Source organism: Octopus sinensis, linkage group LG17 (genome assembly GCF_006345805.1).
Source record: "Octopus sinensis linkage group LG17, ASM634580v1, whole genome shotgun sequence".
Classification (NCBI taxonomy): Eukaryota; Metazoa; Mollusca; class Cephalopoda; order Octopoda; family Octopodidae; genus Octopus; species Octopus sinensis.
The window spans coordinates 16,548,020-16,563,019 of NC_043013.1; the positions used below are offsets into that span (position 1 = coordinate 16,548,020).

General features: G+C 36.0%; 1 protein-coding gene across 1 annotated transcript in view; it reads left to right on the forward strand.

The window, feature by feature from the left end:
* Window positions 1-8,752, forward strand: part of LOC115220990 — a 9,343-nt gene extending 591 nt beyond the window's left edge. Inside the window, exon 2 of the mRNA XM_029791208.2 lies at window positions 7,690-8,752. Within this exon, the coding sequence (XP_029647068.1) occupies window positions 7,715-8,650 (936 nt within the window). The 5' untranslated portion in view covers window positions 7,690-7,714 and the 3' untranslated portion in view covers window positions 8,651-8,752. The remainder of the gene's footprint in view (window positions 1-7,689) is intronic.
* Window positions 8,753-15,000: the final 6,248 nt, after the last annotated feature.

The window sequence follows — 15,000 nt, forward strand, 5'->3', positions numbered from 1 at the left end:
CGTTTAAGAAACAGATTGGGTTTATTTACATGTGAAGAAAAAAAGAAATCCTTCCCCCAACCCCTAACCCTAACTAACCCTAACCCTAAAACAGATTGAAATGCAATAGATCGATACTAGGGTCATAATTATAGGGGACAATTTCATATGACACCGCTAGAAAAAACTGCCGTTCAAACCGAAAAGATCTCAATTCTATAAAAGTACCCTCGATGAATCTGTTCAAGAATGTTTTTGTTGTTTAAACCCAAAATCCGCAGTTAATCTAAGCTCTGACTAACCAGCCGTCTTTTCAGGTATAGGACTGCATTGGATTACATTAATCAAGGTGTCCGTGCATTTTAAGACGATAAGGTAGTTTATGGAAGATTTAGTCGAGTAACCACATAGCTCACACGTTGATGCATATTTAAGACGCCTACGATTAATGGTTCTCTTTTGCGGACATCTGATGTGTTCACATTTAAAGTCTAACGACTATCATGATGTCAGCAATTGTCTTGTGGGCACGTAAATTCATTAACTGCACTGAATTCATTTCGTCATTCGTCGGTTTTCTTGCTCGAGAGGCAAATATAAGATGTGGCTCCATTTCATTTGTTTTATTTTATCTGTTTGTTCTTGGTTGGCAGTTGAAAATTTGCACACACGCAAATACACAGTCAAACACATATACAAACACATACACATGTGTGTGCGTTTGAATGCATGTGAGTGTGTTTGTGCGAATGTTTCATTTCATTGTTAAAAACGAAATACACGTGTGTATGTGTGTGAGTGTAGCTTATCATAGAAACCCCCAATAGTAGAATAGAATAGCCGGGAGTACGCACATGCATACATACATACACACACACGTATACGTACATGCATAAATACATGCATACATACATACAGCGCTGGACTAACCATCAAACAAAATGAGTTCGTACTTGGGCTATCAAGAGAAGGGTGCCACCACAGAAATGGTAAAGGTTTACGGCACAAAAGAAGTCACTTTATACTTACTAAGTATATTCGAAGTAGCAATATGATCGGAAATATAATTTCAAAGTGTTCATGGTATCACGGCGAGAATCTATTCAAAGACTGTGCAATAAAAAATGTAGGAGAACAGTATACAAGCGGAAGTATACAAAAATAAACATTATTTTCCATCTTATTGTTAGATTTATTTCATTTCAAAAAAAAAAAACTCTATTTTACGGTTTATTATTGTTCATATTTTGAATTACATACATATGGGGCACCAAAATCTTTCTAAGTGCTTAGGGCCTCTATGGGTCTTAATCCAGCCCTGCATACATACATACGTGCATACATACATGCATGCATACATACATACATGCATACATACATACATGCATACATACATACATGCATGCATACATACATACAGCCAGTCAGACAGACAGATAGACAAACAAAAATAGCCTGTTGATGTTGAACTTCCAATGAAGATGCCTTGGATCTAGGTTAGAAACAGGCTCTTTTTTTCTCTTGGCAAGAACTCTCAAAATAAAACTAAATAATGATATACATACATACATACATACATACATACATACATACATACATACATACATACATACATATATACATACATACATACGTGCATACATATTTCTATATCGTCAAGCAATATATGACTGGTTATTTCAAATAACTGGTCAAAATGTTATTATCGGTTTCATGCTCATATTGCCATTAGACTATGTAGACAACTCTTCATACATACATACATACATACATACATTACATTACATTCTACGTATGTACGTAGGTATGCACCCAGGCAGACACACGGACAGACAGATATGGAGTATAAACGTGCATATATGGTTGTACATATATATGTTTGATATATCTGTGCGTTGTTGTTGAAGCTATTGTTGGGAATTACAGAAAAAAGACGAAAATCTAACGAGAATCTGCTCTAAACTATAAAGCGATCAATACAAATGTGATTAAATGTTAGGAAAGCAAGAACGGGGAGAGAATTCCGTAAGACATGTAGGTGTTCGAGAAAAGAAGCTACTAGAATAGAAACAGTTCTTACCGGAAGAGAAATTGTCAGTGAAATGATGGAAATTAGTAGAATGATGGGTCTCACGATTAAAAAACTTAAGAGGAGGAACAAGCGAAAAAATTCTGGCAGAACAACGGCCTTGGAAGTGTTGAGGAGAGAGAGAGAGAAAGAGTGTGTGTGTGTGTCTGCGTCTGTGTCTGTGTGTGTAAAGGTGATGTCCTACTCTCATAAGGACTCGTGGTACTTAAAGGCACTCGAAATTATATCGTTCACAGACGAGAATCGTCCGCTACCACTGTCGGAACTGTTAGATAACGCCATTTCACCTGCTATGGGTTTCTCAGTGGCAACAAATCCAACAGCGCGTTAACAGCCGAATCTCCTGTCAACGACATAGAATCCCACTGTCTATGCAGGCACTAGTGCTGCAATTAGCCAGTGGGCGTTTTAAAAAATATTTAATAACGACAGAAGCAGTATTAATACCAAAATATACCGTAAATCCTCGAGTATAATCTGCATTTTTCCTAATATTTAACGGTCAAAATCCCTATTACGTACTACATACGAGGTTAAAAATGAAAAATATTTTCTAAGCAATGTCCGAGTCTCTATTTGCTGTCCGGCAATGTTTATTCAGACGCATTTTGTGATGTCGGGAGCTAAAATACTTTAAGCTTAGCCTGAAAGCAATGAAGTCATAAAAGAATCATCCATAACTTGCAGTAAGCAACATTTATTAAAATAAAAGTATTCAGAACACAGAATAACATGTAACAAAAACAATTTGCAAACATATTTACATTCCCATATAACAGTTAAGAACATCACCACTATTGTGTTACGCATGCGCGGTAGTGTTTGTTCGTCTAGGTGCTGCTGGCTTAATTAAGCACGACTCAAGTTAGAGAAGGGGTGCGTATTATACACAAGGTTTAGGTTTTTCAGAGGTACAGCCCCCTAAAAATCCCCTATACTCGAAGATTTACGGTAATCTTGATCTCCAACTTAACATGACGGTTGTATTAGAACACAGAATATTGCGTCTTTTACCCTGAGAGAAACGCTCATCAGTACACGTTGTTTGTAAAAGCACTCGAAATTGTATCGTTGACGGACGAAAATCGTCTTCTACGACTGCTATGTATTTCTCAGTGGCACTGTCCAGCAGTGCGATAACAACCGAATCTCCCGTCAACATATAGAATCTCAGTAAATATTCAGACATATAAACACATCTCGTGCATGTGTGTGTGTGTGTGTGTGTGTGTGTGTGTGTGTGTGTGTGTGTGTGTGTGTGCGCGTGTGTGTGCGCGCGCGTGTGTGTGTGCGCGCGTGCAGGATAACTCCTATGAGTGTTTAGGCTGGTTTTACATACCGGATACACAAATTCCAAAAGCAATGAATTATTGTAAACCACATATCCATTCTACCCTAATACAATATACAAACACACACACACACACACACATACACACACAAACACATGCAAGTACACACACATTCGCACACACACAAAACTGTTCTTTCACATACTCCCATACACACACGCACACACATACACTTTCTCATGCACACAAACATGTACGTGTATATGAAAGATGTGTGTGTGAGAGTGAGAGAGTACCACTAACACATACATTCAAAAAATACATGCTTGACAACATACACCTTCACTCAGTCACTGTCTGTCTGTCTCTCTCTCTCCCTCTCACTCTCTTTCTCTCTCTCTCTTTCTCTCTCTCTCTCCCTCCCTCTCTCTCTCTCTCTCTCTCTCTCTCTCTCTCACACACACACACTCTAGGTAAAACTACGAATTATGTCATATCTTGCGCACAAAATTACAGTTCAAATCCAATTGAAATTACCTTTTTTACCTCCGCCAAGGAAGGAGGTCATGTCTTCACCGACGTTTGTTTGTCCGTCTGACCCTCTGTCTGTCCGTCTGTATGCAAAATAACTCAAAAAGTTGAATGGTATTCGATGAAACTTGCAGAAAAAGTTGGTAATGACACAAGGAACAGATGGTGGAATTTTGGTAGTGATCTGGGAATTTTTATGGATTCCTGAAGGATTTTTCATTTGGTATATTTACTTTACATGAAGTATTACAATGTTACGTTCTTTGATTATCTCCCCTAAAATCACGTTCATCGTTTCCATGTAACCTATGGTGGCGTTGCTGTTTCCAAAGTTTTTTTTTTTTCTCTGTTAGTAATTTTACTTGCGTATCTATCTTAAAATGAGTTGCTTGGCGGAGGTTTGCAGAGGATGACATGACAAGCCTTGACTATTGGGATCGACTCAAAAAGCTCATCTGTATGATGTGGAGAATATTCCATCAACATTGCCCATCTGTAAAATTCGTCCGAGGCTTGGTCCCCGTGCAGTCTGTCCACTACAGAAATGTTCGTGTCGTATCACAACACTATGACAGAACTATTTCACCTCAATTGGCCCTGCTCTCTTCAACATTGTGCCAGACACACATAAAGGAGGAAAGTAACTTCACAGCATTCAAACGATCCCTAGATCGTTCTGCCCATAAGAAAGGTACAAATAATGTAATGTCGCTGTAGGTAATTAACAGCCGGGCAACACCGGGATGCATTGCTAGTGTGTGCGTGTATATATATATATATATATATATATATATATATATATATATATATATATATATATATATATATATATATACTTTATTTTAAGCAGCAGAAAATTCAACAAAATCTGTTACTCTGAGTTTCTCGTTGCCGTTCATCAGACAGTTTTTGCTAGAATGGAACAATATATATTAATTCAATCTATACTCTTACAAACGCTACACCTTTAAAAAGAAATGGACTTGTTTGATTGGCCCTTTAGAAAAAACGGTCAATCTTCGAGCGATAAACAAAAAGGTCAAAAATATATGTATATATATATAAAAACTTATAAAAATTATAAAAATTATAAAATCCGAGGAAAAAACCGAGGAAAAAACCTATTGCCGTTAATGAAGACAGTACAAATTAATGCATAGAAATTAAACCTGTTATAAATACTGCAATACATATTTATATTAAAATCCACATATATATATCAACATACACAAAAGGATGCGCGTAAACGCCATACATACATATACAGACGTATGAATATGAATCTAAATTATACACATAAAAGCATGTGTACATATATTCACGCAAACCGTCTCGCACGCAAGCTAAAATTCATCTATGTAGCAATTCTCATATACTGAGCAAGGAGGGGGAACAAAAGAAAGGGAAAGAGAGAAAAAGGAACGAAAGAGGGGTGGGGGGGGAAACTTGTAGCGATGTTATTGGCATCTATAGAGGCCAGTATACATACACAAGTTTGAATTGATACATATACATACCGTCGTGTGTATGCGTGCTTAAGCACACTTACACATACACAGATACGCATGCTTACAAATACATATGCTTTGCTATACACAAACTTATATAAACATTCTAAATTGACTCTTAAGCGCTACGACGGATCTATAGCAAAGTCTTATTGTTTCTACATATATATTAGGAAAAACCTACAAACTTTGTTTTCATGTTATTGTATTGCATAGGATTACCTTGATTATTTATATTACCTTGATTATTTATAAATGACCCAAAATAGGATGTTATATTTTATTTTATATGTCTTTCGTATATATTTTTATTAATGCACCCATTTTTTAAAAGCAATGTTTTTTTAAAAAAAAGCAATGTTGTCAAATTTAGAATGTTTATATAAGTTTGTGTATAGCAAAGCATATGTATTTGTAAGCATGCGTATCTGTGTATGTGTAAGTGAAAGTATGCTTGTGCTTAAGCACGCATACACACGACGGTATGTATATGTATCAATTCAAACTTGTGTATGTATACTGGCCTCTATAGATGCCAATAACATCGCTACAAGTTTCCCCACCCCACCCCTCTTTCGTTCCTTTTTCTCTCTTTCCCTTTCTTTTGTTCCCCCTCCTTGCTCAGTATATGAGAATTGCTACATAGATGAATTTTAGCTTGCGTGCGAGACGGTTTGCGTGAATATATGTACACATGCTTTTATGTGTATAATTTAGATTCATATTCATACGTCTGTATATGTATGTATGGCGTTTACGCGCATCCTTTTGTGTATGTTGATATATATATGTGGATTTTAATATAAATATGTATTGCAGTATTTATAACAGGTTTAATTTCTATGCATTAATTTGTACTGTCTTCATTAACGGCAATAGGTTTTTTCCTCGGTTTTTTACCTCGGATTTTATAATTTTTATAATTTTTATAAGTTTTTATATATATATACATATATTTTTGACCTTTTTGTTTATCGCTCGAAGATTGACCGTTTTTTCTAAAGGGCCAATCAAACAAGTCCATTTCTTTTTAAAGGTGTAGCGTTTGTAAGAGTATAGATTGAATTAATATATATTGTTCCATTCTAGCAAAAACTGTCTGATGAACGGCAACGAGAAACTCAGAGTAACAGATTTTGTTGAATTTTCTGCTGCTTAAAATAAAGCATATTACTCTACCACTGGTATTTGAGTACTCTTTTTTCCACCTTGTTTCACATTTATGTGTTTACTCCGGTATATATATATATATATGTATGTATATATATATATATATATATATATATATATATATATATATATATATATATATATATATATATATATATTCACGTGTAAGCATGTATGTATGTATGTATGTATGTATCTGTGTGTGTGTGTGTGTATGTATGTATGTATGTATGTATGTATGTATGTATGTATGTTTGTATGGAGAGTTTTATGGAGAGTTAGCTAAAGGAGAACGACCTCCACATAAACCAAAAAAGAGGTATAAGGACTTGCTGAAGGCTTCCTTAAGAGATACTTGCATCTCTCCAGACACATGGGAAGGCATAGCTATTGATCGTAGCAGGTGGAGAAGGATTGTGCATGAGGGGACAGCCACGTTTGAGAAATCTCGAGTTGCACATGAGAAAGTAAGGAGTGATGTCAGGAAGGGCATCGCTGTTACACTTCCAGAAGGGAAGGGTCTTCCTTTGATTCTGACATGCAATGTCTGTGCAAGACCCTGCCTCAGTAAAGCTGGACTCATGAGTCAACTTCGTAGTCATAAAACGAGACAGATGAGTGACAACCTGGCCACTGGTGGTGGTGTAACACACCATACTAATCATATCTGTCGGGCATGTGGAAGAGAGTGTAATTCGGCAGGAGAACTTAAACGACATGCAAAGGTACATGAAACCCAGTTACAACTACAGCCGGCTATTACCAGTAAAGGTCTTAGTTGCCAATTTTGTACAAGACATTGTAGATCTTTAGCTGGGCTAAAAAATCACATTCGATCACAGCACCAGTAACAGTTAAGCTTCGTGCAATGGCCATACTCGATAACGAGGGGGCAGCCATAATAATGTATGTATGTATGTATGTATGTATGTATGTATGTATGTATGTATGTATGTATGAGTTATAAAATAAGTAGCAGTCAAATACCAAGCACTGAGGTTGTGAGAAGTTGTTATATCTTGTCCCCTTCTTTTCTTTTGCTCAAAATGTGTTACCTTGTTCTTTCAAAAAAATTTTAAAAAGCTGACATCGATTAATCGGTCTTCTAATTTCGTTTCAGATTGCAGATTTTCACATCAGCCACAATGGAGGACACTCATATCCCTAACGTTTATGAATACGGAGATATGAATTTTACGGACATGGAACCACATCCAGTAACACTCTCCGGGATGTTTTTGGCTTCTTTAATTTCTGCCATCGTCATGTTCCTGTTCAATGGATTCCTACTGTTTGTCATTGTTCAAGATCGTTGCTCTTACAGAAAAGCAAAATGCCTGGCTTCCTTAAACTATATACTCAACTATGCGTTTTTTGCTTTGTTTTACTACTTCTATACGGTGCATATCCATATGTATCCAGACATGCCACGCAGTAGTTGTGCTTTTATCATATTTTTATACCTCGTGCTGGAAGATGGGACAAAATATTTCATATTTCCGCTCTGTATCGATTTCATAGTGCAACATTTCATGCCCAATCAACATCAAAAACGGAAATTCATTTATTTTCAGTTAATTTTAATTGGCGGTATATGGGGTGTAATATTTCTTAAAGAGATTGCTCTCTCTTCTAGCCAACCAGAAAACGAGATCCCTTTCTGTATTGTTATGCTGTCAGACGTTATAATATATAGTCAGCTAATTTGTACGATATTATTCCTTTGTGCTGTTGTCGTCTGCCTCAGTTTGCTATTGTATATTGCTATCAGAAACGAAGAGAAACCTTGGAAATCATTCAACGTGATGGGCGCGGTGGCGGTAATCAGTGTTCTTCTAATTGTAGTACACGTAATATCTATGTCGTCCACCATCACAATGTTAGCTTTCATTGACTCCAACGGCAACAACAACAGTATGGCAAAAACGTCTTCTATTGTTCATTTCATAGGATCGTTATTGATACCGTTCGCTTGGCTCTGTGACGGCGCCATACGACAGAGTATATGGAAACTATTTACCGGAAAGCGCTCAACACCGGAAAACCAAACCGTGAACGAATTAACCACCGAAATTGACTGAAAATAGTTGCATCTTACATTTGCTTTTCATTTAGTTTATTTCTTGGTTTTTTTTTTTTTTTTTACAGTCTCATAAGCCATCAAATACTTTTTGGTTGATATATTTAAGAGCTTGTGTAAAATCCATATATATATATATATATATATATATATATATATATAAATATACATATATATATATATGTATATATATATATATATGTATGTATGTATGTATGTATATATATACATTATATATATATATATATATATATATATATATATATATATATATATACATACATGCATACATACATACATATACAATACATGTAAACATCGAACAATGAGAATAAGAGTTCAACACTGCATTGCCGGATAAAATTTCTTTATTTGTGTATTAGGGCTACCATTGGTTTCATGTTAAAAAGAAATATCTTAATATCTTAACAACTTTTTCAAATCGATCACATCCAAAATGGAATTTGGATGAAAACACGAAACGAAATATCGTGGGAAAAATCTCCTTTTTGTAAATTCCCGACATTTTTTGTGTTTTCATCCAAAACACATTATTACTCCATGTGATCGGCTAGAAAAATTGTTGGCATATTAAGATATTTTTCTTAACATGAAACCAATGGTAGCCTTAATTCACGAATATGTACTTACATACATACATACATATATGTATATATTTACATATGTATATTTTATACTTATACTTTTATATATATGTATATGATACTCTCTGCATCTGTTTTAACCAGTTCCATGCTATATGCAGCATTATACATGGTTGTGCATTGAAGTCGAATTTTTGGAGTTAAATATATTGTACTATGTTGTGCTCTAAAGTTTATAGTTCTTTCTTGTCGAGTTTATGTGTGTGTGTGTGTATGTGTGTGCATCTATCTATCTATATATACATATATGTATATATATATGTATATATATATATATATATATATATATATATATATATATATATATATATATATATGTATGTATATGTATATATACATATATGTATATGTATATATATATATATATATATATATATACATATATATATATATATATATATATATATATCGCGTGAATGCCCGGATGAACGTACACAAGCGAAAGTAACGACGGAAGAAATCATCTGCTTCGAAGAAATAAATAAATTCTACAACACATATTGGGTACTTTTTCTTTCGTTTGTATTCTCAAACGTATTCTATATGTGTGTGTGTATATGTAGACACACACACCACACACATACAGACATATACGCACACAAACGCATACATGCATGCATGCATGCATGCATGCATGCATGCATGCATGCATACATACATACATACATACATACATACATACATACATACATACATACATACATACATACATACATGCATACATACATACATACATACATACATACATACATACATACATACATACATACATACATACATACATACATACATACATACATACATACATACATACATACATACATACATACATACATACATACATACATACATACATACATACATACATACATACATACATACATACATACATACATACATACATACATACATACATACATACATACATACATACATACATACATACATACATACATACATACATACATACATACATACATACATACATACATACATACATACATACATACATACATACATACATACATACATACATACATTCGGCGGAATTTGAACTCAGAACATAAAGACAGACGAAATACCTATTTCTTTACTACCCATAAGGGGCTAAAAACAGAGGGGACAAACAAGGAGAGACAAACGGATTAAGTCGATTATATAGACCCCAGTGCGTAACTGGTACTTATTTAATCGAACCCGAAAGGATGAAAGGGAAAGTCGACCTCGGCGGAATTTGAACTCAGAACGTAACGGCAGACGAAATACCGCTTAGCATTTCACCCGGCGTGCTAACGATTCTGCCAGCTCGCCGCGCAATGTATTGCTCAGTCCAGGTATCGAACACGACCTTCCAACCGCAAGTCCTCCAGCCCGACAACTAGGCCCCATCCTTTCACATAAGGACATTACATATTACTAATAAAAGGCAAAATACAACTTACCAAGCACTTTCAAAGAATTAGGGGCAACATGGACAGCTGATGGGTTGCGAGAAGGACATTACGCATTACAAACCTGTAATTTAGACTATGATCTCCACTGTTATTGTAAGATAACCGAGTCAGTTATTTGTCCAGAAGTATCCATCTGTGGGAGACCATACAAACCTACAAATTACATTAGTACTGACCTTATTAACTGGCTTTCATGCGGTGATCTTGGATACTCCCTCAACACTGTTTTTCAAGTTGCCCCATCACTCAATATTCGCTCACGAATTATCCCTATATATCTAAACAGATGCAAACACGATACCACTGTTCCCTACTAAGCTGTGCGCGCGCATACGCTCGTGCAGGTGTTGCAACCAGCATTCAGAATTTAATGTGTACACAAAAAAAAACAGTAATTTCTGAAAATAATATAGTAATTAGTAATTATATTTATAACAAACTAGCAGTATCACCCGGCGTTGCTCGGGTTTGTTTTGACCCTTTAGAATTGGAATTTTTGAAAAGTAAAAGTTTTGCATTATGTGGCTTGTTATTCTCTTTAAGTGAACATTTTTCTGGTTGAAATATACCGAAAAATGGCGACACAGCAGTCACAAAATCGTAAAAAATAGGGATTTTCTTAGAAAAAAAGTACCTTTTTGATGTAAATAGTTTTTTGGCATTAACATGGTCCGATTTGAATTTTTTTTCTACGGAAGGAAGAGCAAACCTAGGTTCTCGGAGGAGATAGTGTTAGTTGAAGGCTACCAAACCTGCCATACTCAGACAACTTCAGCTTTATATAGAGATAGATTTGATACAATCTGGTGAACTGACAGAATCATTATAACGTCCTGATTTTTTCTTTTCTTTGGCGGGGTGGGGCAGCATTTCTTCCGTCTCTCTGCGATCTAAGTTCAATTCTTACCGACGTCAATTTTGCCTTTTATCCTTTTAGGGTCGATAAAATAAAGCACAAGTCAAGTACTGGGATCAATGGTATTGTCGAATACCTTCCCTTCAAAAATAAACTAGTCTTGTGCCCAAATCAGAAACAATTATAATAAGGCTGGTGAATAGACAGAATCGTAAAGCATCAGAAAATACCTTGTGATGCTTCCGCGCTTTGCGTTCTGAGTTCAAATCACACCAAGGTCTATTTTCCCTTTCATCCTTTCTGTTTTAATAAAATAAAGCACCACTTAAATACTGGGTTGATGGTATTAACTAACCCTCTCTCTCTTCAGAATTGCTCATTTTAGCCAAAATCAAATACCATAATATATTCGGTACACATACTTTGGTTTCAGGAAAAATTTGCACGACATGAGATGTCTTTCCACGCACTGACTAATGACTGAATCTGCCCTAACTCTATGAATAGGAACCTCAAAAACGCCCTCTAGTAGGGTCATACCATTGTTGTCTCCTTTAACAACAGAAAATACAATCACTGCACATATGAAGAAAATCTTACAACACACCCACCTCCATCCATCCCACAACTGCTACACATTGACAGCACGTCACTAGAAACCTTTACAATCAATTAAAGTGATGTATTCGCTTAATATAACAAACGCGACATCACAACTTTGGTCTTCCTCTTGAAAACCACAAAATACTTCTGCCCCCCCCCGCCAACCCCTAACATTAACTAATATACTACAAAACCCAGGCACCATCTACAATGGATTAATGTTCCCACATCTAGGATAGTATTGCAACCACACATACAAGCACATACACACATACACAGACACACATTCCAGACCTGCAATATATTACTAGCCTCATATTTAAGATAGTGTTATTGGTATATACACAGGGCACCTTAGACCGCATCCCATGAAAGACACTCCAATCTGGCCTGCTGACACATCACCGCTTCTCTCTTTACCTTTTCTACTGCAACTGTTGGAAGGCATTCACTTCATCTGGCTCTGAAGACCTGTAAATGCCATGTGTACAGCTCCTTCCCCAAGACCAATCCAACGAAAAAGAAACGATCTATTAAAAGCCGTGCCTAACAAACTGTGATCGCTCTTATTTACTGTCTAGGAATCTCTCGATGTTACCACCTCTGCATGTACTGCGAGTCATTAGCCATAGCATAGCATATTGAACGCTGTGTAAAGTGTTATATTGGCAACAGATAAATGTTCTAAGCAGCAGAATTTACTCATTCCACAAGAAGTTAAAAAGCAGATGCTTCTTTCTGGTTGGATGCAGTTAGAGTTAGACACGACGATCAAAAGATAATGAAGCATATAGCCGACTAGTACGTTCGCAATTAATCTTTCCGAAGATGCTTTTAATCCATTTCTGGGTAACTATCATTCCAGTTCCTATCCACACGGAGATCTGAACCAAACCAAATTCTAAGCACTTAAACCAGTTCACCAGCCCGACAATACTCGATGCCTTCGCCGACGGCCAACGTGAAGTTTCCTGTCAGGCTGCTAGACTCCAACACCACTACTTTTCTTCGTCGATCTGTTTCCTATAAGCTTCTCCTCTTCTTTCAATATGGTATCAATCACTTCGACTTCCAGTGTTGCCATACATGCATACTGACAAGATTTGTTCCAGTTCGAACAAGTTACCTATCAACACCTCCTGCTTCCACAGCAATGGCTCAACAAACAACATGATGAGAGAGAATACCTTTGAAAGTATGAGCATGTGATATCATACAGTTCCAATAGATGACCATTTGCCACCATCAACGGCCGATGCCACTAGATCACCTATAGAATATTGGACCAAACCCAGTTGGGCATCGCACAACTACCAAGTATTCATAGATGACCCCATCAAATGAATTAAACTGGTCCAAGTTGATCAATACAGCGCCAGAAATCCTATCTTTGAGGTATCACAAAAGCTGGTTAGCGTGGATAGAATTCACTGAAGTAGAAGAGGTTTGTGTGAACTTCACAAGAGTATTCATGGCAAGTGCCAATCTCTATGGAAGCACCTTAGCCAAACACCAGCTATCTATCAGCTCAATGATTTCACGCGTCAAAGAACAAAGCAGCAACACTTTTACAAAATTAAGGATGTCAAATGGAATAAGTTCTACCGGAAACAGACTCAAAGTTTTCAGAATGTAACAACATCACAATCAACAACATAAACACTACAATAAATGCATTCAACAACACCACAGCCATCAACATAGGTTGTGTAGTGTGTTTACTACAAAACATTCAACAAAGCAATTACCAGCATAGATACCACAGTACATACATTTTACATTACAACCACCAACAAAGACATTGCAGTACATACATTAAACAACACCACAATCACTGACGTTGACATTATAGTACATACATTCACTAAAATAATTATAGACTCAATAGAAAACATATCCCATAGGATAATATAAAAATATACAACCCTCATATAAAAATTTACAACCCTCATTACATACCAGAAACAGCAAACCTCATAAAACCGTAGAGAAGCGCCAACAAAAGACAACAACATAAGTCACACAAAAAGGAAATAAACTCAGCATCAAATAAACAAGAATATAAATCATAAAACAACCCCAAAAAGATCTCTAAAACGTTTGTGTCCAACATAAACAACTATAAACTTTGTATAGGGTAATTATCATTATCAATAATGACCACACCACAAAACTTGTCATAATAGCCTTAGATAACAACGCAACATTCCAATACCAAGAAAACACTCTTATCAAACATTTCATGAAAATCAATCGCCAAAAGGAAAAAAAGGACCCTGAGTAAACAGGACCACAAAATAAAACATACACGCCATCCACATACACCATTATTTTGACCACTTTTTCCCGTCCAACACACCAAAATCAATAAGGAAATCTGAAATTTGATAGCCACAGAACCAGGCAAAATCACAAGCATATGCCTAAATCTATAACTACTCATTTAATGATAAATTCTCAGAATCAGGATTTGAAAGACAGCAACAAACATTAAAACTCCAAAACCCCAAAATAAATCTCAGAGAACCACCACCCTCCTATATATCATCTCAAAATTTTCAGAGACGCTAATCCCTTCCATAACCAAACCCTTTTAATTCAAATCACAACAGTTTCAGACCCCTACATACAACCACTACACTTGTCTCGAAATTAATGCAAAAGGTATATGATAGCGCAAGTGTGGCTGTGTCATAAAATGCTTTCTTACCAACAACACGGTTCGGGGTTCAGTCCCACTGCGTGGCACCTTGAGAAACTGTCTTCTACTATA